Source organism: Tribolium castaneum, chromosome 10 (assembly GCF_031307605.1).
Source record: "Tribolium castaneum strain GA2 chromosome 10, icTriCast1.1, whole genome shotgun sequence".
Taxonomy (NCBI): Eukaryota; Metazoa; Arthropoda; class Insecta; order Coleoptera; family Tenebrionidae; genus Tribolium; species Tribolium castaneum.
In genome coordinates, this window is record NC_087403.1 from 5,813,126 (window position 1) to 5,839,728 (window position 26,603).

Genomic DNA, 26,603 nt, shown 5'->3' on the forward strand with positions numbered 1-26,603 from the left:
TTCGGTGCTACCCCAGTGTGGGGAATTTTTATTTAATTGAAACACTTGGAAACATCTAAATCAGCACGGCAAAAACAATGAAACACTTCCTAAATTAATGTTCGCTTCGGATAATCTGGTCATGTGTGAGGTTCTCTCGGCCTCTTTATTGTTTGTATTTTTTGTTTCCCGCCGTTCGCTCTTCCTATATTTGTCTCATGTGCGGTTGGATAAATTTATTATTAAAAACTTCGCTCAAAGAGGTCTAAATTTGGAATATTAAATTTTCGGCCCCGTATACAAAATAAAAAATGAAATTCTATTTATAGCAATGTTAAAAACATTTTTTCGGATGCCTTGGGGTATGAAAGTAAACAGTAGATAAATAGGCGCTTTGGAATAATTAAACAAATACTTCGCGAAATTTTCCAACATGGTGTGATTTTTATCTATTTTAAGCGTTTAAACAGCTGTTTCTTGAGCTAAAAAATCAGTTCTTCTTGTGTTTTTGTATTAAACGGGACCGGAGTTTGAACTTTTCGTTCAGTGTAAAACAAAAACACACTTTTAATAACTTGTGTGTTGAATTCATAATTTAAATCCACATAAAATATTTGTAGAAATTGAGAAACGTTGCGATATTGTTGAAGACGTTCGCCCTATCTTTAATCCAGCCATAATTTTTTTTGGTGTTGCCACCGATTTATAACCGGTCATGGGTTCCGCCTACTTTAATTGCGATTTGTTTAGTTGAGACAGAATTAAAATTACCTGTCTTACCTGCGATTCCATTGGTTGACCCTTTTTTGTGGTCTAGCAATTGCAGGCGTTTTTGCGTTCTTTCACCATTTTATGAACTAAGTTAACGCCACTGGTGGGAGTGGTATTCGTTGCCCAAATTATTGGCTTATTAACAAACTTTTTAATTTGGGTTTTTAAGTGGTAACAGAGCTGAAAGCAACAAAGTAGTACCTACATACACGTTATCTGCCGAATTTAACCGGAAATTAAATTATTTGGCGTTTTGTTTGATGCGTATGTACAATTAGCAGAAATAACTGCGTTGTATCTTGGTATTATGATCTAGCGATTCGTACGTGGTTATATTATCGCGATTATCAATTGTCATAATGAGATTACCGGCGATAATCCACTTCTTGTTCGCTCTGTAGTAAACAAGATCATGTCAACATGGCATGTATTACAAAAATGTTTAGTTGATGTGGGCAGATATTTATTGAGCAAAATTTTGTTTTTCCGAGCGAGTTGAGTAACTTTTTTGACCGAAAACAAAGTGAACAAAGCCCTATTGACGTCCATTCTTTTTCAATTAGATTCCCCCCAATTACATGGTTTGCGAACTTGAATCGTCGAATTCCATTCCGTTAACGGTTCGTGTATTTGAATTTTGCATGGAGAGAGCGACAACTGTTTGTCCATAATTCATTTGAGAGGTGAATAGGAGAGATTTGGAGCAACCGTGAATCCTTTGTTTTGGATTTCCTATCGAAGTCCTTAACTTCCTCATGTGTTGTAATGACTAAGCGTCCGGTTAAAAGCATTGCTCGACCGACCTCTCGCACGCTCACTAATAGCAAATTTATTAAGATGTCACTATATACCACGGGCTTTTCACCAAATGTCAAACCCAGTTCTGCTAAAAAGCGAATTTAATAATAAAATAAATAAACGGGAAAGCGCATTTTTCCCGAATTAGACAAAGCACTCACGATTTAATCACCCGACAGAGGGAGAGTTGTTCTCATAGCATTATTATTACAAAAACACTCAAAAAATTAGCTATTTTAAGTTCAACACCGAGAATAACACTAAATTCTGCAAAATAATTTTTCGGTTTCCTTTACATTAACGTAAATTCTTCTAGTATTTTTTAGTGAGGTGAATGTTTATGAACCTTAAAAAAATTCTTAGTTTTGGAAATCGGCGACTACTGTTATTAAAATAATACATTCATTCGCGGACTTGCAATTTAGTTGTTGCATGTAAGTCGTGATACCAAAAGGTGATTGCATTTGCAGTCGTTTTGGATCCATTTGTGCAATAATAATTTTCAGCTGAAATAAATTCGAATATGTTTCATACGCCTTTTGTGTCAAATTCAGTGTGAGTGCAAGCACATTTGCACCGTCATCATGTTCAATGGTGAAAAATTTGCGAATATGACATGAACATAACAATGTATTGGATTGTGGGGTGAGTCGGAGTTGAAAATTTAAAATAGAGTTTTGAAAGCGAGTTCCTAAATAAACAAAAAGTGGTATTTTATGTTTTAGCTATTACTTTTATCGCGAAATATTTTGTCCCTTCAAGATTCCGTAAAATCCGAAAATTTACATTTCACACACCCACTTTAAAGAAACATGCAAAAGCGGAGCGATAGAAAATTGTAGGAATGTTTGTTGTCAAATAAACCATGAAGAACACGTTGCTGACATCTATTGGTCTTTATTTTATCTTTTAGGAAAAATTCGATATTTTCATTATTGGAATGAAATTGAATAAGTTTCCGATTTCAATACAGGTCTGACGTGCGTGTGTGAAATATATGATTATAAATTTTGGACGAGTTTATGTTACAACGGGTGCTAATAGTGAGTAAATCAAATTGACACGTCAGTAATTGGTAATTATCTTTGTTTCAAAGCGGGATGGGTAAACAGCGAATTTTGCATCTTAAATTTGCGTGCAAATGTTTCAATACAGATGGGCGAGATGATCGTTTAAAATTTCGTTTGCGGTAAAATTAAAATTAATAACGAAGATTACCTAAAATGAAAACAACACATAAACATAAATGCTTAGCAGGTCGCATTAAAGCGATTAGAAGCATTTTCTCTGGCCTTATTTTCTAAGTAATTACGGCGCTCTCCGGCCGAGCTTTAAAAACGGTTGAGCTTCGCCGAAAAAAAGAATACTTATTACCATCGTAAATCGTTACATTTCGTTGTATTATCTTAATGGATCTAAAACTAGACATAACTGTTGTTCGTGAAATTGTGGCCGCGAATCAATTTGGCGGTCAAGGTTATTGATAAAATTAACACATTCGGGGGTTGATTAAGTTTGAGTTGGAGCTGAGTTTGATCGGGGATGCAGTGCCGATGCATATTAAAGTAAGATTCCCGAGATCGATAATTCTAGAAGGATCTTTTAAGTAGTAGGTGAGGAAGGTTTATATATGGGAATTGAATTTGACACTAAAGTGGAGCTCTGTTAGATTCATATCCTCAATTAGCTGTAATCCGTTTAGGGGTGCAAAATTTTTCAGGAAATTTAGATGGAAAATGTGCCATGTAAATTTAATACAGAGCCGTCGTGCGGCGTGATGATAATATAATGTTTCTTTTCAGATGCAATAAATCTTAAACAAGGCGCAACTCTGAAAACTTTCTCCGAGATGAAATGTGTTTGATTTTGCGAAATATAAATTTCATTCGTTGTCACGTAAATCAGCAATTTCATAATTATTCATACTGAATTTGCGTGGAATATAATTAGCGGGTTCGCTTTACTAATAAAATTATCACTTTGATAGTCTCAAAGCAGGTGACCCAACTCAAGTTATAAGCTATTTAATTCCCCTTTTGATTTGCAAAGGGGTAAATCATGTTTTTAGTGGCGCTGTGTTTACCAACAGATCGAACCACCGGATCGTGTATATAATTCGGCTATTTCAATGAAATTTTCATCGAAATGAAAAATTGCGACCGGGGACCGGTTTTAATTGAAAACATCGACGGATTGATTGACAGTGTGTGGAGTGCTGAAGCTGGGCCTTCTCCAAGGAGTTGATTATATAAGTCTGGACAATCTAGACGTTTCATGCATGTAAACATGAAAGACACTTATCCAACAAAATGCATTGACATCACTTTAGATGCAAATGCGATCAACGTCAAGGGCACAACTGAAGCACCCCTCCTGAAACTCGCATCCCCACTCTCCCTCTTCGTTCCTCGTAGTCTCGTAGCCTTCAGCTGTGTACGTAGCTTTCAACGTTCCAGTTTCAGCAGGGAAAAGCACGGTGCGCTCTAGTGCAAAGGCGCTGATACATGGACTTATGTGAGTACGTCAATAGAGTAGTAAATTACCTGTCTGTGCTAAATAATTTAGCTAGTTGCAAATTCCCTTCTCTCTATTGACTACAAATTGGAGGCAAAAGGAGCCAAAACTCTTTCAGATTCTTCAGGAATTGATGATACAGAGAAATAGACAAACGCGTCTCTCTTGCATTTTTCTCGCAAGCACTTTAGTTGGGTCTAGATAATGGGGCGCCCTAGACGGGTGGCAAATTAGCGACGTGCCGAGATTTTCGATACGCACTAATGGAATACTATAGTAGTAGAATTCCACGTGCACGTCTGCATTCCTGCATGTAGACGCCTACAACAGAGCGTCGCACGCCCTTTGCGTGGGTGTAGGGGTGGTCTTTCGGCGCCGTCGGATTCAGATGCTCAGTTTGCAGGCTGAAGTTCTTCTGTTCGTGCTTGTCTATCTCTGGGTTGTCAGTGACAAAGCGGACTATCCATTTTGTGTCTTCCCATTTTACAAAATATCTATTAACTCTCGTCATGTTCTTAGATAAATTCAAATGTACGGTGTGAGTAAACTTTCCTGCTTAAACCAACTCACATTCACGCGATTTGAGAACACGAGACGAGAAAATCTCTCACCAAACACAAAAACCCAAAATAGCTTCTTCCTTATTTCCACAAATTTGCAAATTATCCACGCGACACTCGCCTATTTACAAGTCGCTGCTTCTATTTAATTTTCATCTCCTTGCTGAATTTACACAGTCCACATGCGGAGGAGCTTCACACAAGTACTAATAATTATCGCAGACACAACACTCCGTTATAAAGATAACAATTACAACACGGAATTAGACGAGAAGCATATTTATTTGGTTTCGCGTTAGATTTCCTTAGCATGTCGCGATATTCTTGTCACGTACAATTTATCGATGAAATGTCACATCGAATTTTCTATACTTCGCTTACTTTGTTTTTTGCCCTGGAAAAACCATTCTACATCCTTTTTGACATTTAAGAAAGTTTTATCAACGGACCGCAGCAACCCCAGACTTATTGTAACTGTTGCATTGTGGCCAGAGTCAAATTTCCTTTTCGGCGGTTTTTGCTCTGGTACGTTTAGAGAGTTGTAGAAACATGAACAATTAGGCTGTTTTGGCCACACTTATGCAATTTTCAGGAGCCTTATGTGGCGTTATCTCTTCGCTTATTGTATGGAAGACGAAAGTTTAATATATCCGAGATGTCAATACGTTTTTCATTTATTAAAGCCTTCAGTTACAGAAATTTTTAGGAAGTGGCATAAGATTGATCGAAAGCGCTCTTCCATCAATTCTTATACTTCTGGTCCCAATTTATTTAAAGCCAGTTGAAAGATTTTCCCAAGTTGCTCAGGCTTTTGTACGCTTATTAATTGCTTTTTAAAAAACCTCTAATTATAGGGCGATAAGTAATTGACGTGATGAAAAATGGATTTAATATTTATCGGTTTTGACAAATATCAGACAGAAATCGGGAGCGCTTTAAAATATATTGTGTATCTTTGAAATTTATAATGTGTGGGACATACAAGAATCGATTTTAAGCCGTAAAAGACCACGAGAAGCCGATAATCTGGGCATGAAATTTTATAACCGAGGGACTGGTCGAGTAAGAAAGGAAGTTTATGTTATAAATAAGGCTCTGAATTTTATGTGCTTAATTTGTGGAATTTCATTTAATTCTCTTCTTTATTAAATCAAATGTTCCAACAATAGACACACTGCTACTAAATCCGAAGTTATTGAGTTCCTCTTGAATATTGTATTCAAATCAAGAACATTCGTCGTTATTCATATTCGTCATTACCCTTCCACTTACTTCAGTTTTGGGACTCGGAACTTGATACCTAAGGAACTATTATGCCTGAGTTGCAAAGTTTTATCGACACGTTTAACCACAGTTTGGGAAGTAATTAAAATGACAATGGAAAATTTGTTTTTGAAACAATTTTAAAACACGAACAGAACGGTTAATATTGATTTTACTTTCGAACGTAATGTTTGTTTTAACTCAGCAGTGAAAACTTCATGTAGTAGTCGACGAAGTTTCTTTCGAGATTTAAATTCGTTGGTGTAACAATTTAAATGTCAATATTCAAACACGAATGTTTGATGTGAGTTGATCAAGGACGTATCTTGGAGTTCACATCAAATAGAAACTTTTTATTCCAACAACAAGGGATTAGTCTACAACAAAGTTATAACGAATTGAATTTTCGGTTTATCAAAATCAATAATGAACACCAAAACACAAAAGTAAGCACAAAGTTTTAACAATTCTTTGGGGTCAGGAATATCAATATTCAAATTTTGAAAATAACTCGACGAAATAAAAACCTCGCTGCGTTAATACAATGAGAAATTATAAAATGTCATAATTTTGAATACCACGGCTTTTATAACATAAAGTTAAAATTTCGCATAAATGGAATTTGAAAGCGAAATTTAATAGCAGATTTATAATGAAGAATTGCCGCCTTCCACCATTCAGAAGCCGGACTTTGTTTCCAGCGTGATTATGAAATTAAAACGTTAATTAATCGTTACATACATAACGTAGAGAGAACCTGAACATGAGGCTGTGGTATTAGAAATTTCTTCACTTTTCCTTTTTGGATTATCATGTCGTGGAGATGTCACGATTTGGCGTAAAGTTAAGGGTTTTAAAAGGTTTTTTGTCGTAAGTCGCTCTGCTGGAACGGCAGATATAAGCCTATTACGGGTGAACTATGAAAAGTTTTCCAAATAACCTCTTCTCAAAACAGAAATTATCAACAATCTGTTTGGTGTAATAATAATGTTCCAAATAATTATGATAAATGACAGTTTTTGTTGTAAGCACGAATGTTTGCCTAATAGTGTTTCGGAACGTCTCTCAATTCTGGGACAAGAAATTTCCTCCAGACGAGTATTGGTGTAAATGATAATTGATGAGATATTTAAGAGGGAATGTGGGTTAAATGGTTTTGTAAAGACTCATTAGTAACGATACGGAAAATGTCGCATTTCGTAGATTGTTTGTAAGTGGAAAATTTCGCTGAGGTGATTATTATATTTGCTGATCTGAGACGCAATCAATTGATTAGTCGAAGCATTTGCGCACTAATGGGCATAAAAAGGAAATCTCAAAGCGCTTCGAATTTTTCCCCCGACATGAAACGTAAAAATGATGTCCTCAAAGCATAGCGCAATCCTTCTTGAGTAGAGTGCATATCCATTTAGGCCCGAGTTGTTTGCCCAATGCGATAGTCCCGAATCTTAAAGAATGGCAAAGTGGAGATTTTAAAAACCACTTGGAGAAGTTGTTAGGGTTTTAATCAGGCCACGTACTTCAGTTAAATGTTGTCATGAATGCGAAATAATATTTAGTGCTTTTGCCGGGTAAAATATCCATTAGCGCGAGCTCAGACATTCCGGGCAGCGGTTTGGTCCAGCCAATCTCCGGTGGTGCCTGGGACTGCTCTAGCATAATGAAATCAAAACAAACCGATCACTTCGCCCCTTGTATGCCGTTCGGCAGAGACATTAATTGTGGGCCTAACACTGCCAACTTTCTTTGACACATCAGGTGAGTAATGATTTCGCCGGAATCTCGATCAACAGACAAAACTTCCACAAATCCGACCGAATTACTCCCAACTCCGGCAAAATTATTACCAAGAAACACGCAAATCGCAAAAATTACTTACTGATTGAATTTGAAAACTCTCAAAATGTCAAAGTTGATGGCAGGTTTGCTTTGAGATAACCCCTTAGAAATATCTAATGGAAGAGGATCAAAAGATCTAGTTGGATTTGCTGGCTTTTCTGTTTGTCCTTGTCAGCTAATCTACATTACGTTTGGAAAGTTTAAGATAGGAAACGCAAATTGTTGGCAACTCCGCTATATTAAACTATTTAAAAAAATCTAGCTTTAAAACCAAATTTTGGAAACGAAAAAATTGGAAAGTCGTAATTCGTCCTGTGAAAAATGGTGGAGGCGCCGGGCCACCAAAACCATTTACGTTGTTACTACTTTTTATTGGGCAAGTGAAATGGTGGGGTAGTGAAGCGATTGTAATAGACAAAAAAGTAACATGTATCTCACCAATTAAATAAAAAACAGTTTTTATGTACAAGTAGATCTGCAGTTTCATTATTATTATCATGTACAGCACTTGTACTTTGAAACGGATTATATTCATTCGTTAATATTCGTTGCCATTGAAAGAGTATTAGCAGATGTAACACTTTGTTTAATTAAAACCGAAACAATATAATTTTTTGCGGCGGTGATCGATTCCGATTCCGCTTTGATTAAATTCAAGACACGTGTATGGAACAACCCAATATTTTTGTTGGCTCGACGAAACCGCATATATTATAACTCAATACCTTTTGCGAGCAGCTCGCCGTTCTGCTTAAATCATTTCTACAACTCGGACCTTTATTATCTTAATGTCGGCACATTCCGGAATTTGAGGACCGCGTACTCTGTTCGTGATTTCACTACAGACGAAAATTTTAACAAATTTTACTTGATTTCACCTCTCACTACGAAAGCTGTGGCCCTATTCAAATTTTATGCTCGGCTTTCTTCCGTAAATTGCATTGCTGCACACTCGGACAATTGCCACAACACAACCCTTTCTACGATCTCGTAGCGTGTTTTAGAAATTTGTGTGGAAAATTTCTTCCTGAAATATTTTTAACACATTTAATACGCTTATCGTTCTTTAATTCCTGCACTCATCCGTATTATCTTGTGGATTAGAAAGAACCATGGTCATTGCTTCTTTCACTCAACCGACACAACAGACTCGTTCACACATCATCGAACCCAACACAAAACTGATATTAGATTTTACCTGCGCTACACACTATATAAACATTGATAATGTTCTTATCGTTAAAAATATTTTAAGTTTTTCTACTGGAATCAGTCTATGAAATGCGACAAATATGGTGGATGCGCCGGGATAGTTTTTGTCGTTTTTTAATAACAAGTTTGTATCAACAGGTGTTAGTTTTTTAATTAAAATAATTGAATGGGTAGTGAGTGTTTAACATTATTCAATTGATGGTTTGTCTGTTAATTAGCTGAAAATTGAAAAATGCTACACTTTGTGAAATAGAAATGGAACGGATCGGACGTAATTAACAATTAAAAGTTTCATTGAAAGTTTTAAGCTCCAATATCTTCAAATTGTTTCATAGTGAAAATTTATCGGAATCAATATCAGCGGCGGCGTAAAGATAATCGATTTAGAGTGGAATTGGGAAAATAAAATCAAGCTCGCTGTTTCGGAGATTTCTTAAGTCAGTTCCAATATTTAGCCGGTCTGATCCACTCAACAAGAGTGTTGAGAACTATTTTAAATATTTACAAGTCTTGTAAATAGAATCGTTTGTAATTAAATGAAATTAGAAACGAAAGGACTGTGGACTCTTTGAATAAAAGCATTTCGCCCTCAAGTTTCTTGAACTACTTGAAATTTATTTAAGTGCAGTTTAAGCGAGAAGTGAGCCAAGCATTTTAAAAGCGTAATTTATGTCACAGGTCTTTACCGGCTTTCGCAATTTTTCAACTTACAATAACAAAATCAATTTAGTGTTCGAGCACAAGTTGCCGCAGCTATAATAATAACTTATTTATTTGACTTCTTAGCACAATGAAAAGACAAATAAGTTCGATAAAGAATTTTCGGAAGTATCCTTCATAAGGCAAATATTAAAACTTTCATTTTGTGTCTTTCTTCGTTGCGAGTGCAGTCGCATAAAAAATTCTTGTTTTAATTAAACGAGCTGGCCCATAATTAAACTTAAAATTACGATCTAATATCAAGCAAATGTTTGAGTTTAAATCCACAATTGCACTTGCTGGTTAATTGGAATGAGATTTACCCTATAATTTGACTTGATTTAATCTGAACTGATTTCAGCTCCGTTTTTATAACTTTTCTAAATTCATTAAAACAAGCTCTCGCCGCAAAGTTGTTATCGAGACAAGTCGCCGGCAAATCTCCAGTGTTTTTAAATTCTCAACACATCGAAATACACAGTTATTGCTTTCTTCGAGAAAAGAAATTCATTGGCACATCGACAGCGTGTTTTCCCGAGAAACGATTAATTGTTCATGAGTCCGGGAAAGGTTTATAATAGAAAAGAGTGTCAGGAGTAGTCTTTTTTTAATTTTTCGGCCAGAATGGTTTATAGAAGGAACGTGCGAAGCTTAAAGTAGGTGGCTCGGCGCTGTAGCTCTTGGGTTTATTTAGTTTAAGGGTCCAGACGCGTCCGCCTATCGAGCTTCTGCTTTCCACCATACACCATTAAGACCGGAATTCAATTTTCCGCATTTCCCTTGCATACGAATCACACCGATGAAAGATATTTGTCTCGCCAGTTATTGTTTAATACCCTCATGGTTTGGTCTCGTAATTGGCGACGAAAGTGTTTTTGAAACTCTTAAGCACACGTCGTCTAACAGCAATGTTTTGTGTTAGTTTGGAAGACTTCTTGAGCTTCGAGCTCAGTAACAGCTGCTACTTAATGCGTCACTTGAATAACGAACAACGAATGAAAACGGAGCATATGTCTCACATTTTCGTCGCCAAATCTATGCTAATCATAACAAAAATCAAGATTTACAACTCGGAAATTCATTTCCAGGTTGAAAACAACTGTCACGCAGTTGACAAGTTTGCCATCAACACACACAAAATTAAAAGTCAAAATGAAAAATTACTCTCGGCCTTATCGACACCATTATATCGCTGTCACTAAATTTGCTAAAAACTATTGACGCAGCTTTTGCTTGTAATCTACTTGGAAAAAAGTAGAAGTCGTTAGACGCGGACAGCTTTATTCCACTTTCCCCTAGCGTCTGAAAATCTATCGACTGATCTTGACAGCTGACCCAGGATGCCGTTTGAAACGTTTGGTTTCTCTAGTTACGTTCGAAAACTCATTTCTTCCAGGATGATAAACTGTCGGGTTTAAAATTTTAAGCCAAATGGACCGCCGATGAACTCAATAAATCGATCAAAAATGGGAATATCTAACAAAACATCCTTTTATGTTGAAACAATGCGTTTTTAATTAACTTTATAATTCATTTATTATACAAATTTTATTCCGAGTATTTGTGCAGCAAAATGGTGAAACGCCAGGCAATTGTTTCATCATTTATCTGAATTATCTTATCTATTTGAAGCAAAATTTCAGCATTTCATTCCACTTCAAAACTGAATTAAGTTTGCGGTTAAGTGGTGTATGCGCCAAATTTTTTTATTATTTACGTAAATTATTTTACTTGCTTGCTTGACGTAAAAAATTGTATCGATAAAAATTTAGTTTTAAAAATGGTGGAGGCGCCGGGCTAATAACATTATTTCGTTGCTATTGTAAATCATATCGTTTTGTACAGAAAAAGTGCTAGATGTGATTGCTTTGATTAAAATGGCTTCTTAATCTAAATATTTACATTGTCAATGTCTGACCCACTGCAGCAAAAGCGACGATTTGTAATTTTAAAATTGAGTTCTGTTTGTAAAAACTGCGGAATTTCGGCGCACAAACCTGCTTGCTAGAGACTTATATTTTAATTTTGTGAGGTATGTCAAGTGTTGACATGTACGATATTCGTTTTTTAATCTTGTAAAATTTTGCCAAAAATGTGAAGAATTTAAACACCTTAACCGTATGTACAATGTTACTTGAAATGTATTATGCTTTAATTAAATTTTATTCTTTCCTCCTGACGCAGACATTTATACGGAAATATTTTGTATGTGTACGGTTTCGTGGCTCTAAATATGTCCCCGCATTTCCAGTTGACTTGTTATCTAATCGATTTAAAGAAGGACGCGCCAATGGCTAAAAATACGTATTTACATTGGCTGTGTACAAGTCCTGAATTTCTTAATTTTATGAACGCTAATGAGTCCGTTTCAAGCGACATTTATCATAAAGCTCTTCTTGACATGTTTACGTTTTCTTTTAAGGAGCACTCGTTAGTCTAGAATAATGCATTACAATGCTTCGAACTGAAGGTCAAGTCCTATTTAATATGCAGAAAAGTCTATCACAAAAGATCGTGCCGCTATTACATTTTATTCAGCAGACTTTAGCCAAGTATTTGAATTTCAGTGGCTGATTCCAATAATTTTCAAGTTTTAGAACTAGTAGCTGCCATTCGGCGCACTACTGTTGTAATTTATCCCAGAAAACAACTTCGAATGATATATCAGCTGTGCACCTGGGATTTACAAATTGCCAACTATTACGACAGTAAATTTAATTCAAGGCTGCCATACACTTGACCAGGGAAAGTATGACATAACAAGGTTGCTTTTTGTTATGTAAGGGGTATTTTCGCGTTTGTACGAGATGCGCAAAGTACACAAAATGTTTTATTCGACGAATTTCATGTTTCAAGAGCCCCAAAGCTGCAGAAAAGTGAGCTTCTAAGCGTGCCCATTTATTTGAGGATTTTTCCGTGAATAACTTTGGATTTAAACGATTGTTGTCTTATCTCAATTTGTTGAATATTATTTTATGCCCCAATGAAAAATAGCCGGTGCTGACAATTAGGAATTTTATTATTCTATACGCCACATGAAAGCACACTCGTTAAAGTTTTATTCATTTTTATACAGTATTACTGGCATTTAATCATGAAAAGAATTTAATTCACTTCCTAATTAGAGAATTTCATAAACAGAATTTTGTGTTATGCCTGGGTACTTATTTTGGAATTAATAAAATGAGCTTTAATTCAACGCAGCAAATGCAGAAATAATTGCATGTCCAATACATCGCGATTTTAACGAGACGTAATGTGATTTTAATTTTCATCAGTCAAGCATTCCAAAGTTATTTTCCTTAATAATGGAAGTTTTGTTTTACTATTTAATGAATCGATAGTCGCTTGACCCGATGAAATAACTTCATAACTTGTTCTATTTAGTTGAAACAAATTGCATAGCTCGGATACTGAGTACCCAAACACTTAATTAAAAAATTAAAAACTTCGTGTTTAATAAAGGGCTTAGATTATTTACTTTTTAATTTGTTAATTTATGTAAAAGGGGAACCATTCATTTGCATATATTATATCAACAAATTTACATTTTGAGTGAGAAAATTAATTTACTGCCCATGTTTAAACCCCTCTCAGAATTAAGGCTCTTTATCTGGTGTTAAAATTTAGACTAGTAAATCGCACGTTTAATAAAAACTTCGGATTTAATAAAGTACGTACAAGTATCGTATTTAAATTCTTTTCAGAAATAAATACGAAGTCTTGAAAATTAATAAGGGAAAACCTTTTCTTTTCGAATAATTCAACTTGAAAGGTTGAAAAACCCTCAAGAAATTTAGTACGTTATTATTTTCGCTTTTTATTCGCCGACAACATTTAAAGTCTAACATAAGAAAAACAACTGCAAAGACTGATTTTAAATTGAAAATAAATAATCACTTAAAGGTGCAAATCCTTGACACTTTTCCTCGCGCTGAATATTTTTTGCTTTTGTTGGAAATAACAAATCTCTTCCATTCTGTTTGATAGGTTTTCACTATTTTTAAAGTAATGCCTCAGAAAAATTTCAATGTCGCATTTTTATTATTATATAAAAAAAACCATTTATTACGCTATCAAGATCAATAGCCGCACAAAAATTTCTCCGTAGCATGGAGAACATTCCATTCTATTGTAAATGATCGATTTTAACATTAGCAGGATCATTTTGGTTGGAGCTGATGGCATAATATACAGTTACTTGATTTAGGTTTAATTACACTTTACGAAAATATTTATTATTTGAATGGAGGCCTTATATTTTTTGCAATTAAGTGGTTGCGGCAATTAGCAAAATTAACTGACGAATCAAAGCGTGCTGATTCAATTTATGATCCATTGGGGTAGGGTGTCAGATGAAATTGCTCGACCCTTTCTCATAAATTCTTCGATCTCTCAAACTAAATTTTCAGAATTGTTTATTTAACGATTACGCATGCGCGCCTTCAAATGCATATTGCCATAAATTATGGCTAAATTCCCCAGGGAAAATACCACATTAATTTTAAAAGTAGATATAAACCGAGGAAAATCCTCTCAACTGAGTTCTTCTGAAGTTTGCCTTACATATCACTGTTCTTTTAATCATTTTTTACAAGCAAATCCTAATGAAAAAATTATTATTACCGATTCCCTTTTGACACTTTTTACCTCATTTTCATAAAACGCCGAGCGCGATCCGCGCCTCGTCATATTTATAACACGAAAACGGCTCGAAACAAATTTATTGAAAACATTTTTTCATGGTTTTCCGCCTCATGTGATTCAGCACAACATCGCAAAACATTGAAATAAAAAATTAAGAGTATTGATGGATGCCGGAAGCTTTATGATTCGATTTTTTCGAGTTAGCAAAAGCGTAAAATAAGCTGTCAGCAGGTCTTATAAAAATGATTGTGAATTTGAAAACTGGTCATCCGTAGATCATTACGTTAAATTTCGCCGAGATAACGTTTGATTTAAGATTAAACTTCCTCTTAGTATCAGTTAATACAAATCCGGTTTCCATGGAGGTAATCGCTGAATTAAAATAATCAAAGCCGTTTAAAGTAATTGGGAATTTAAATTGATAATAGTGGTAAAGGATCGGATGAATATTTTAGGAAACGTTCAATCCACTCAAGTGGACTCAACTCCTCAAACAACCCTTCCACTGAGCCCGGTTTTTAGCACAAAAATAACGCACCTGAAAGTGAACATTTCCATTAATTATTTAACTGTCATTAGCAATTATTCGCATTGTGTCAGATGGAATTTCATTAAAACAACGTGCATTTTACTTTATTGAATATAACCAATAATTAAATCATAAAATATTAATTTAAGTTTGTCAAAAATGGTGGAGGCGCCGGGCCAATAATTGTAGCACAAAAATAACGTACCTGGAAATAAAACTTTTGGTTTACTTATCTCTCATTAACAATTATTTGGCACTGTGTCAGGTTAAATTCCAATTATTTTATTGAATATACCCACTGGTTTAATGGTTGAAACGTTTCAGAGATAATTTTAAATAAGTGTTCCGGTTAAAGCCGTGGTGCTAATATAAATGCGACGCGATACGTTTTAATGAAGTTTTTCCCCGATTTCAGCAATACATCTACCAGTTAATTCCCATTTTTGCTTACCACAATTAGTTACAATTAAAATAATCAAACCTTTACACATTTAGATTGATAAACTAGAAGCCACGGAATAATTAATCATTATTACCGTAAGTAGAGTAAACAAACAGCTGCTGCACGTTTCAAAATGTGACTTTCGCTAAGCCGACAAAGATTTAGCCTTTACTGCTTTGTGCCGAAATATGATAGTCATAGTTTACAATCTTCTTACCAGATAGTACACACCGAAAAACTGTGAAATGTACGCACGCATATCATATTCATAAGCATATAAACAAAATCCCCAGAAACACTGATTGCACACATCTACACTTAACAAGCAAAATTGTTTTATTCACGATAAAGCCCCGACTATCGGGAAACCAGATCACTTAGAGGATTCTGGAGCACTCACTCACACTTTTACGTTTTTCAGACATTGTTTTATTCATCTGCTAACGCAAAAAACTGATACCGCGGATAGAAAGCGATCGCTTATAGGCACCTATACTGTTGATTCCAATTTTAATTCTTAGAAATAATAAGAAATGGTAAAAGTCAAATTTTATTTTACGGCTTTTATGATTTTTTTTCAGTGCTGCTTAAAAAGTGGGCCAGTTTGGTGTCAATTTTTGTCACCGTTTATAACAAATTATCCAATGCAAAAAATTACATAGGATAAAATCTGATATCTGATATAAAATCAGGATTATGTGCTTTGATAATTACGCTAATGCTTTTTTTATACGTATTGTATTTTGTCTGTGGTAATCATATTTGATAAATGTTTGTATTGTGCTTGCGATGTATTGGATGACAGCGAGAGTGACAATTATTACCTTCAAGGCTCGATGGAAAGTCATCAAGTGAAGTTTTGTGTCACGAAAAATCGATCGTTGTTTGTTATATTGCACAAACTATTTTTATTACTTAAATATGCATGCTGAACTGTGGTTCAATAAAAAATTCACTCGTTAAGATTAACAGATTATCATGGAAACGTTCATAAAGCGTCGAAAACTATAACGATGAAATTCCGTTGAGGAAACCAATTTATTCGTTAGGACCAGAGAGAAAAAATAAATTGGATACTCCAAACCGACTATTATTGGACATATGTGTCTTTCTATTATCTAATCATGCCGGTTTTCAAGTCCATTAACTAGGACTAGAAACGCTAGCATAATACTTTTGTGCAAGGTAATACTTAGAGTGCAATTTTTTCGAAATCCTCTGAGATTCTTTGCAAGCATAGAATTTGAAGTTTTGTTGCGTCAAGTTCTTTTGTCGGTTCGCTTTGGTTATAAAGAGCGTATTTGGTTTTGTACTTTTAGAAAACCGTCGCGTAAAGATGTGCAGTATAAATTTGCTTGAAGATCAAGGCCAGCAATTAAGCTCCGAAAGTAGCTTAATTTCGCTATGAATTTGTCGGTGTTCGCGAGAAAGATCTGATATTAATGTTTGTTGATGAGTTGCACCGTAAATTCGAGTAAGGTGTACAAATGAATGTCTCGCTCCGGAATAGATTATGATCCTTTTAACGAAGTTTCCCAAACACGCCGTCATTAGAATCACGCGCGGGCTTCTGCATCTAATTAGTCGATTATTTTGTATTATTAGCTGATGAAAGTCATAATGCATCTGCCAGGCAGCTCCCAATAACGACGAGTGTCCCGAACTTGAAGAGCTTTGCAGCAAAAACATCTAAGTCGTCGTATTGTTAATCTCTTACTTCTATCGGTAGGAAAACAAACAAAACATTCTTAGATTTTAATAACACTAATAATAACGATAATGTTTATTCATTCAGTGAACACAAAATTACACAAACTACTATAAATGTATAAATAAGTCAGATACACATTAAGGAGCCTTAGTTTATTCTAACTTAAATCCGATAGTAGAATTAAACCTAACTAAGATGTGAGAAAAAAACTATAATTATTACCTTTTGATCTCTTTTGCACAAACAGCTTTCGGACTAGTTAAGTGCTAGTCCTCTTACTTAACAATGTGCTATTATCGTTCAGCTCTTTAAAAAAAAGTTACAACAGTCTACAACGCCAAATGGTGAAGGACATGCCAATTTTTGGAAATAAATTTGGTTCCTCTTTGGAGGCTTGTTTTTTGTTTCGTATGTTTGAATGTGCATGGTATAGTATAAAAGTATGCCAAATTAAAAATAACTGCTAAAACAAAATCGTTCTTTCCGTATACGTGCAAAGAGTAAAAAAAATGAGAAATTTTTTGAATTTAGAGGATGACTCCGCATATTTCTCTTTACGTGGTCCGAGTTTGGTGAGTCTCGAGTCCGAAACCTTTGTAAGATCTTGTAAAGTTTTTCACTATCCGAAAGATGGTCTCCGTAAGCCGCCTCAGGATCGGCTCAGGTAGGCTCAGGAGTCGGTGTTTCAGACGTCCACGTGGAGTTGAGCGCTGCATCGAGCGCAGCTTGGGCCGGGCGGCGGCGGTTCGTCCGGGCGGCGGCGCAGGTCCGAACGGCCACCAGCTTAGACACATTCGCGTACACATGTCGCACGCCGCGGTCACGCACACCACACGTTGCTTTACGCGCGCATCGCTCCAGGTGAGTGTACGTGGTTTCTGTTGTAGGTCAGTGACCGCACTTTGATTTGCAACTTGCCGGTAACAACAATCTCGCGAAACACTCACAAACTAAACTTAAACAAAGTTTCGAAAGAAAAAACTTTCAGCGGTCCAAGCACTGGCCCGCTCCCTGCGACTATCTCACGGTTCTAACTAATTTAGTGTTCACATTTCGGAACACTCCTAATCCATTTGCCTAATTTTTCTAAAGAAACTCCTAAATCTTCTGGTTGGGAAATTAGATCGCTGGTGCAGACCGCCAACGCGGCGTGCGTACGCGTAAAAGTGTGTTTGGGTATTGTTATCTTAAATCGTGGTTGAAGAGGAGGATCTGGCGAACTCCCACGCAAATAATATGTTTTTGTATAGGTGCAACAGGTCTGTTGTATGTGCAGAGCGCAGCATGCTGTAAGGGGAAAAGGACGCCATGGTGGATAGACATCGTTACAGCATTAACCAGATAGAAGAACCAAGGCCTAGGCCAAGGTATTGGTCGGTTTTAATAAAAGTCTCCGTGTCTTAAGCGGTTGTTTGCTTAGATGGGGAAGTTTGGCAAATGAACGCGCTTTGCTGGATCTGCTCGATGGCGATCAGCAAAATTTACAACCAGCTTCGCTCACGTTGGCCCCTATCAACAATTCGAATATTTATGCCCGCAGGCATTCGGCACACACTTGTCCTATCACGGAGGAAAGACATGCACCGGTTGCTAGCGTAAGTAATATATTTCTTGTAGCGATTCTTCACGTGGAATAACGTTGTCTAAAAATAAACACTTTCAAAACAGGATTCGCTTTCATCACATAATTCGTTAGGTTTAATCGTTGATACGCGTTTATAATTGGATCAGTTCTGTTCAAATAATCTCAGAGAAAATCGAGAGACTCCACGGCAATCAAATTTTAAACAATCCCCGACACGCCAAACGGTATTTTTAATCAATTGTGACGACTGATTAAAGCAATCACACTAAAACTTGTTTTATTTCGCCCAAAGGTAAGTATAATAAAATATGAATCGGTGTCACTGTGTCGGATATACGAGATTGATTCGGCGTTTAATGGAAATTCTTATTGTTTAACCGCGGCGAAATATGCGCAAAATATATCTGCCGGTGGAGCAATCAATCATAACAAAATACGAAATTAATGACTTTAATACGCTCATTTGCATAGCATTTTTATGGACCATATAGTCACTTCGTCCTTTTAAGATCCTTATTGAGTTCAGCGCGACTCATCTTTCTGTTTTCATGCTTTCATTGCGGATAAAAATTAAAATATTTGATTTATTACTCCTCTTATGAAAGCGTTGTCGGTGAAAAAAACCACCACACAAACGAGTTGAATATTAGCAAAATCGAAAATCATTTTGTCGGGACACCACATCAATTCAAAAGAATGTTTCATAAGTACTACTTAAGATGTTTTTCCCAAAGAATAATTGAACATAAACCACACAACCTGACAACCTACATTAGAATAACTTCCAAAAGGCGTCATTTATAATTGAACATTCCGTTTTATGAGGCTTTGCACGGCACATTTTACCTTACCTATAGAAACTCTCTTTGGGTGCACTTTACATTTTCCCATGCACTCTCGTGATGTATTTGTATTTCTCGACCATTGAAAACAGCCGCACAAGACGAAGGAAACGGCTTTCTTTATTTTCTATGTTTTCTTGTAGCTATTTCACTATTAAAAATGCAAGGACATGGTACATCAAAGGATAAGAAATAAATCGGAATAAATTTGAAATACTACCATTATTTCCACAAATTACGTTCCATTAGATTTTCTTTGTTTCGTGAGTCGAGCGTTGGTTGTGATGAAAATGTCTCCGGGTATTTACTTTTTGCGCTTTTATTTTTAGAATCTTTTTAATGTATAAAGTTATTCTGAAATTTTAATCCGACACAGAAATAGCAGTTGAGTAAATTTAAATTAAAACACAATGGTCAATTCAAGAGAGGTATTTTTATAATATTTATGTTGTCAAGGTTGAAGTCGTCAGGCATCAAAAGTAAGATTTATTTAGATGAAACGCCAGTGTATTTTCGGAGGTCCAAAGTACAGGCAAACTTTAGTTAAATTTTAACCTTCAAGGCTGAAAGTTTTTGGTATCGAGGAGTTTTTCTTTCAGATACCACCGCCTGTTCCATTGCGACCACCTGCTGTCCCCAAAAGAACGCATGTTCCCGCACCGGTGAACTCGTCCGAAAGTGCAAAGATGAACGTTCGGCCCCAACCGCAGCCACCCCCAGTAATCCCCCCTTTGCCAAAATCTCGAGCCTTGCCCCCCATCCCCACTGTAGATAATAAACCGAGACCGCCCGTTAGAAACCAAGTTTCAACCGACTCCAGTAATATAAATATCTTATCACGAACGTACGACTTAAATAGGAACGCGTCACCGAAACAGTCAAATAAAATACCTGCTTGCACGTTTGAATTTAATTCTGTGACTCAGGACTTCACAAAGATTCCTCCGGCGCCCGTGGGGCCGCCACCACCGGCGCCGAAAACTTGCCATAAGCCCACCATCTCTCCGGCGAATAAAGTTCCCGGAAATCAGCAGTGTAACGGGGGGAGGGTTTCAGTACGGCAGGACTCGGGCATATCGAGTGATAGTTTTAGTCAAACATCTTCTCCGAGTTACACCACAAAAACAATGGAAACTCCCCTCTTGCCCCCGAAGACCCCCGTCAGACAACAGAACGGAATCTTAGCAAAAGTCCAGAATGTCGAAGACGACGCTAATGGCAACACGACCATTACTAAAAGTGCATCGACGCCTGCGAGTTTGCAGACCATCGTGCGCTTTCATAATGGTTCGAACATGTCGCTCCACCATAGGGTAACCGGAATTTTATCGATCTCCCCCTCTGACTTCTCATTTTTAGATAATTAGAGATATGAGACGTCCCTCGAGCCACTATGCTCGACGTTTAAAATTAAGGTTTAGATTTGCTCAAATTATTATTAATGCAATTGCCTTGTTTGCCATAGGCGCAGGGATGGCGGCGTACTTTAAAGGTGACTCTAACCCACCCCCAAAACCCCACTAAGCCTTCTATTCCAGCTTATCCATCATCAGTGCAAGTAGTGAATAAAACACTCAATACAACAATTGCTCCAGTTGTAGAAAAAATTAGTACGAATCCAGCACCCGGAATCTGTCTCCCCGTGATTGTAAATTTCTGTCTCCAACATAAAGTACCTTACAACTACACTGTTTTCCCCAACTACATGGGCCAGTTCGGCCAAAGAGACGCTCAACAAGAGTTGGAACTCTACGATGCTGTTGTAGATGTGCGTTGCTATGAACTTTCAGCACTGTTTCTTTGTTCGCTTTTCGTACCTAAATGTGGCCCCCACGGCGAGGTAGTCCGGCCCTGTCGCAACCTCTGCAATGGTATAATTCCGTCAATCGGTCGCAAACCGCGTTAATTAGGCAATTCCAGAGACAAAAAGGAGGTGCGGTTTCTTTCTAGATGTGTTCGGACTCACCCTCCCGGAATACCTCGACTGCAGCCTGTTTCCGGAAAAGCCGGATCGCGGTCACTGCATCGGCTACCACGAAGTCAAACAAGCCAAACTTCGAGCCCAAAGACCAGGTAATTTGACTCTTTTAATTCGGAATTATCAGGTTTAATGAAGCCAACGCAAGCTCGGAACTATTAAAGTAAAGGAGTAAAACAACCGGAAGCTGTTTACACTATAAACCGCGATGTTGAGCTTTAACAACATTGTACTAGCTGTGCGTACGCTCCGCTAACACCATCAGATAAACCCAATAGAATAATAACGTTTTGCTTATCGCTCGCCGCGAAAATATCCTATCAATACACCACATGTATCTTCGTGTTCTACGCAAAATGCTCCATTGAAACAGATTTTCCATCAACTTATCTCTAATGTCAACAGTTTCGGATGACTAATGGCCTCGGCAAATTTCAACGATTTTCAAATAAATTGATTAGGTCGTCTGTTTCCCTAAACTGAAATCAATAAAAACCCAAAACCAATTTCCAACCCAAATAAAAATTACTTGAAACAACATTTATTCGACAAATTCGGCGCTCCATGCCCGGTTAATTAGCATTCGTAATTGCATCCCCCAAATAAGAAAATTGCCCCTAATCCGGTTTGTTTTCTCAAGTCGCACAATTCGATTAATTGCCATTTTTCCCAAGTCTGCCCAAACGGCTTCCAGTGTGACGTACGGCGTTGCATTCCCAAAGACTGGCAATGCGACGGTCACATGGATTGCAAAGACAAATCCGACGAATTGAATTGTAAAAAATGTGGCCCGGGGATGATCCACTGCGGGGGTGACAAATGCATAACGCAGGAACATATGTGCGATGGAAAAGTGGATTGTCCGTGGGGCCAGGACGAAAGGAACTGTCGTAAGTAACGACGAGATAAACTCAGAAGAGATCAAAATTATGCGACTTTTAGTGAGATTAAGTGAGCGAAATGGAGATGAAGGAAAGGGACAGTTGGAGGTGTATAGGCCTGATCAAGAAGAATGGGTGCCGGCATGTGTGGCACACTGGGATCAAAAGACGTCGCCAAAATCGATCTGCTCACTTCTTGGATACTCGTAAGTTTTCACTCATGCACGCGTTTGCAAACCAAAACACCAATCAATTGTCTCGCCGCCAATTTTATTTGATCCGTCCACTGGCGATTAATTAATAATTATCGCTAAAATAATGAGTGATTTGAACGTTACACCAAGTCGGAAACCCGACTTTTTGCGCTTTATTTCTTGAAATGTTATCATAACTTGGCAAAAACTGCACCGCGAAAGAATCGAACTGACACAAGAGTTGAACTCCCGCGGATTTTATTTTGAAGCAGACTTACAAACCGCACTATTTACGAAGAAATATAGTAAGGGATTCCTATACAAATGCGTTATTTATAGGGTAATCGATTCGCTTGCACTCTAGTTTCTCGCCGAAGCACGTGTGGCAAAACAAAAATGATTTAATTATAGAGCTGCGGCAGTTCGAACCTGTAACGCGACAAAAAGCGTCTTATGAAATCTCAGACGCGTGGCAAACTCTCTTCTCTCAAAAATAATTGTACAATTTCAATTAAATAAATAAATATTTGCTGAATTCTAAATTGGTATTTGATATTTGCATCCTGGGCACTTGAGTAATTGGAAAAATCTCGAGCATTTTCCGGGAGGATCAGAGAGCGTCTGTTCGATAGATTTACCTGGTATTTGTCCAATTAATTGAGCCAACAAAACTTTGTTGGATATTTCTGCGAATAGGCGATCTGGGGGGAAAACAGGACGAACAATTAAAGAAGTAGACACAACCATAAAGTTGACTCTGTCTTTTGCAAAAGTTTAAAGAGTGTTTCGGGGAATTATAGGAATTCCAACGGAAGTCGTTTATTGAGAGGCACCGACATAAACATTTCTCCGCCAATTCAGGAGACAACGGCTATCTGGCGAATGAACCAGAACAAGCGGCCGAAGAACATGATTCGAGAATTTGGTTCGTGCAACGGCACGACCTACCCAACTGTGGCTCTAAATTGTACAAATTATAGTAAGTGTGTTTTCGGTTTGTGAAATTTCCTACTATGTCGAGTTGTAGTGTGTGGGAAAGCCCGGAAAAGTTACGCGGAGCGGCTCACTTTGAGGATAGTCGGGGGTGTTCCATCAAAGCCGGGCGACTGGCCATTTCTTGCAGCTTTGCTTGGAGGTCCCGAAGAAATATTTTATTGTGCGGGCGTTTTAATCGCCGATCAGTGGGTGCTTACGGCATCTCATTGTGTCGGGAAGTAAGATAATGTGATTTGTGTCGAGACGGGTTTGATATTTTTTATTCTGCAGCCATTCGGATGTTTCCGGGTGGACCATCCAGCTGGGCATTACCAGGCGGCATGCTCATGCCTTTTACGGCCAGAAAATGAAAGTTAAGAATGTTGTTCCACATCCGTTGTATAATCTTGGGGTGGCACACGACAATGATGTCGCTTTGTTTCAAGTAAGTTCCGTTGCAAATTCTCGTCGAAAACAATATTACTATTAATTCCGGACGTTTCCTTTCGATTCAATTTTCCCCCGAATCAAATCGAGTAAAAGTCTTCGGGTGCAATTTGCTTTGTCAGAGACAATAAAACGTGTCAGAAACGGTTTGATAAACAGCCGTCACTGTCCCGGACATTAAGTCGCGACAACTTACACAAAATTCGATATTTGCCCGGAAATATTTCACACGGACTGGGCAAAATTCGATCACAAATTCTAATCATAAACAATTAATTCCTAAGTAACCAAGCACACAAACTACACAAAGGAGAAATTAATTTACACAACAACGCTTCAGTCTTCATTACTGGCCAGAGTTTAACCGTATTAAGGTTAAGCCTTGTCAATTTTCGGACAATTCCGAATTTACTAAACGGATTATGCTTTATCTTAGCCAAATATTTATATTTCTAGCTCTCGTCCAGAGTCGATTTTCACGAACATTTATTGCCAGTTTGTCTTCCACCTGCCAATAAGCAACTTCACCCGGGAACAATTTGTACAGTGATCGGATGGGGCAAAAAAGAAGACACCGGAAGTAAGTACCTCTCTAATACGTTACAAATTCGAACGGTCGCCCGACATGTTATGGATAAATTTAATTGAATTTGTTCCCGCAATTTACGCGTAAATAAACACTTTGCACGCCGCTTCCACCGAATTTCTATCCGCAATTCGAACCAAATCATATTTTCTCATCGAAACAATTTTAAAAAACATCTCAAAGACAAGTAAATAATCTCATTAAATCCCAAGTCTTTTTATCCCAATGCGAAAAAATAACGGAAATCCGTTCTATGCCGCAGTGAACGTTTTACTACGAAAATGCGAAATATTTTGATTCATAAAGTTGTTTGATCAATGAATTTTCCAAACATGAAGCTCATCAATGGTCATTTACCGTTCCGAATGTATATTAAAATAGCTAGCTGATGAAAGTCTCGCTCGTGCGAAATTACAACCTGCCTTTTTATTTTACCAATTTAGCAGTTTAATTCAACTTTCGCTTAAAAGGAAAGTTGCAAAGTTTGGAAAACTGTTTAATTCCGCCTTGTTGTTTTATGTAAAAATATTAAAATAACACCACTAGCCCGGCGCCTCCACCAAATTTCAACTCCCGGTGTGCCCACAATTTTTAAATAAAGTCAACTTGATCTTATTACGACATATTTCAAATGTATTGTATGTACAGTCTGGCACTCTTTATTTCGAGGAAGTATGCCAAGCATCTCATGCCAGAATTTTATTAAATGATGACACGATTTTCTGGCGTAACAGGTTATTACTTTGGGAGTTTTCTGTATAGTTTTGTTTTGCAACATTTTTCATGCCGGGGAGCGCCGTACGCAAGTTAATCTTGTATAAACACAGACCACACTAGAATATAATTAATTGTGAGTGGTTTTGTTTGTCGCGAGACAAAGTTTTCTTCCGATTTTCCCCTCTTTCTTAAAAAATTACGGAGAAAAATGAGTCAACGTCACGAATGCTAATAAAATGAAGTGTCGCGAAAGATACAAGTTGAACCGGATTTAATTGTGGGATTATGCTCGGAATTTAGGAATTAATAAGAATCGTTGTGATAAATGGACTTGTCCTAGTACTGTAGTGTTTAAAACTAGTGGAAATGTTTAGTTTGAAACGATTGGGCAATTTGTTGGGAAAGGGGACAGGTTAGAAAAAGTGTTGCTAGACTTGTTGTTTATTTGTAGTGTCAGAATACGAACCCGAAGTAAATGAAGTGGAGGTGCCCGTTTTGAATCGGGACTTGTGTAACGCTTGGCTGGAAAATCGAGAACTGAACGTTACAGATGGTATGATCTGTGCCGGGTATAAGGAAGGAGGAAAAGATGCCTGTCAGGTGAATGATTAAATACATTTCCATGATACGTGCAGACAAAACAAAATCCAAAACCTAATCAAACTTTAATCTGTTATTAACCGGAATTCAATTTCTACTGTTCCGAATCATTATTTTATAATTCACATTCGCTCCATTCAATGATGCTAATACGCACATTCATTATTAACTATCAAATTTCTATTAACTACATACCGTCTAATTAATTTTAATTGAACCTAGGGATCAATTTCAAGTGGGGAAGTCATTCAACACGCTTCCACGAACCGGCTTGTCCGAATTATGCAAATGTTTACACAAACCATCATTTCACCCGTCATGTTTTTATTAACAAAAGCGAAATCTAACATATGTTTATTATATTACAGTTTCATTCCTGGAATACATTTTATTCCGATTATTTTGTTAACCCCCAGCAAGTATTTAATTACACTGTCTAACGAGATTTCACTCTAGGTTTTGACAAAATCGCATTGAAATTTTGCGTATTTCTATTTTGTGCAGAACTTAAAATCAGAATTGATTTGTTAAGTTAAATGATTATAGACATATTATTTGCAGACCGATAATTTTTTGTAATTGTTGCTTCTAATAAAAAGTAAGAGCGATCGGAACAAACGGAAAACAACTTAAATGCAGCCAAAATATTTAGATATTTGAATTCATACCTCTTTTGCTTCAACTGTATGGTGAAAAGTTTGATCTGATGTGCGAGTTTTGGAAATAAATATTCGCATTGTGTGTTTAAGAAGTGAAGTTAGTTGATGTGCGTTTGATTTATTGTTGTCTGCACGTATCAAGTTGGGTTTGGGCGTTAATGTCGATAAGAATAAT

The 26,603-nt window shown here is 37.0% G+C and overlaps 1 protein-coding gene and 1 long non-coding RNA gene across 9 annotated transcripts in view; one reads left to right on the forward strand and one right to left on the reverse strand.

The window, feature by feature from the left end:
• On the reverse strand, window positions 1-4,159 carry LOC107399241 (uncharacterized). Of its 2 annotated transcripts, XR_001575898.2 has the most exons (3): window positions 981-4,124; window positions 760-930; window positions 1-708 (listed from the first exon to the last, which is right to left on the reverse strand). It is a non-coding gene; the product is annotated as an uncharacterized LOC107399241 (long non-coding RNA). The 2 variants fall into 2 exon arrangements; XR_001575897.2 differs by having other exon boundaries at window positions 760-4,159.
• Window positions 3,966-26,603, forward strand: part of Corin (corin) — a 24,756-nt gene continuing 2,118 nt past the window's right edge. Inside the window, exons 1-14 of one of the 7 annotated variants that reach the window (XM_015981157.2) lie at window positions 3,966-4,062; window positions 18,215-18,331; window positions 18,385-18,559; window positions 19,991-20,704; window positions 20,751-20,883; window positions 20,930-21,262; window positions 21,312-21,464; window positions 22,044-22,259; window positions 22,312-22,456; window positions 23,245-23,423; window positions 23,472-23,658; window positions 23,711-23,864; window positions 24,323-24,446; window positions 25,621-25,769. In XM_015981157.2, the coding sequence (XP_015836643.1) occupies window positions 18,273-18,331; window positions 18,385-18,559; window positions 19,991-20,704; window positions 20,751-20,883; window positions 20,930-21,262; window positions 21,312-21,464; window positions 22,044-22,259; window positions 22,312-22,456; window positions 23,245-23,423; window positions 23,472-23,658; window positions 23,711-23,864; window positions 24,323-24,446; window positions 25,621-25,769 (2,721 nt within the window). In that variant the 5' untranslated portion in view covers window positions 3,966-4,062; window positions 18,215-18,272. Of the gene's footprint in view, window positions 4,063-13,680; window positions 18,332-18,384; window positions 18,560-18,582; window positions 18,842-19,990; window positions 20,705-20,750; window positions 20,884-20,929; window positions 21,263-21,311; window positions 21,465-22,043; window positions 22,260-22,311; window positions 22,457-23,244; window positions 23,424-23,471; window positions 23,659-23,710; window positions 23,865-24,322; window positions 24,447-25,620; window positions 25,770-26,603 lie in introns of those variants that run through there. The other 6 variants (XM_015981160.2, XM_015981159.2, XM_008201205.3 and 3 more) reach the window with 6 other exon arrangements.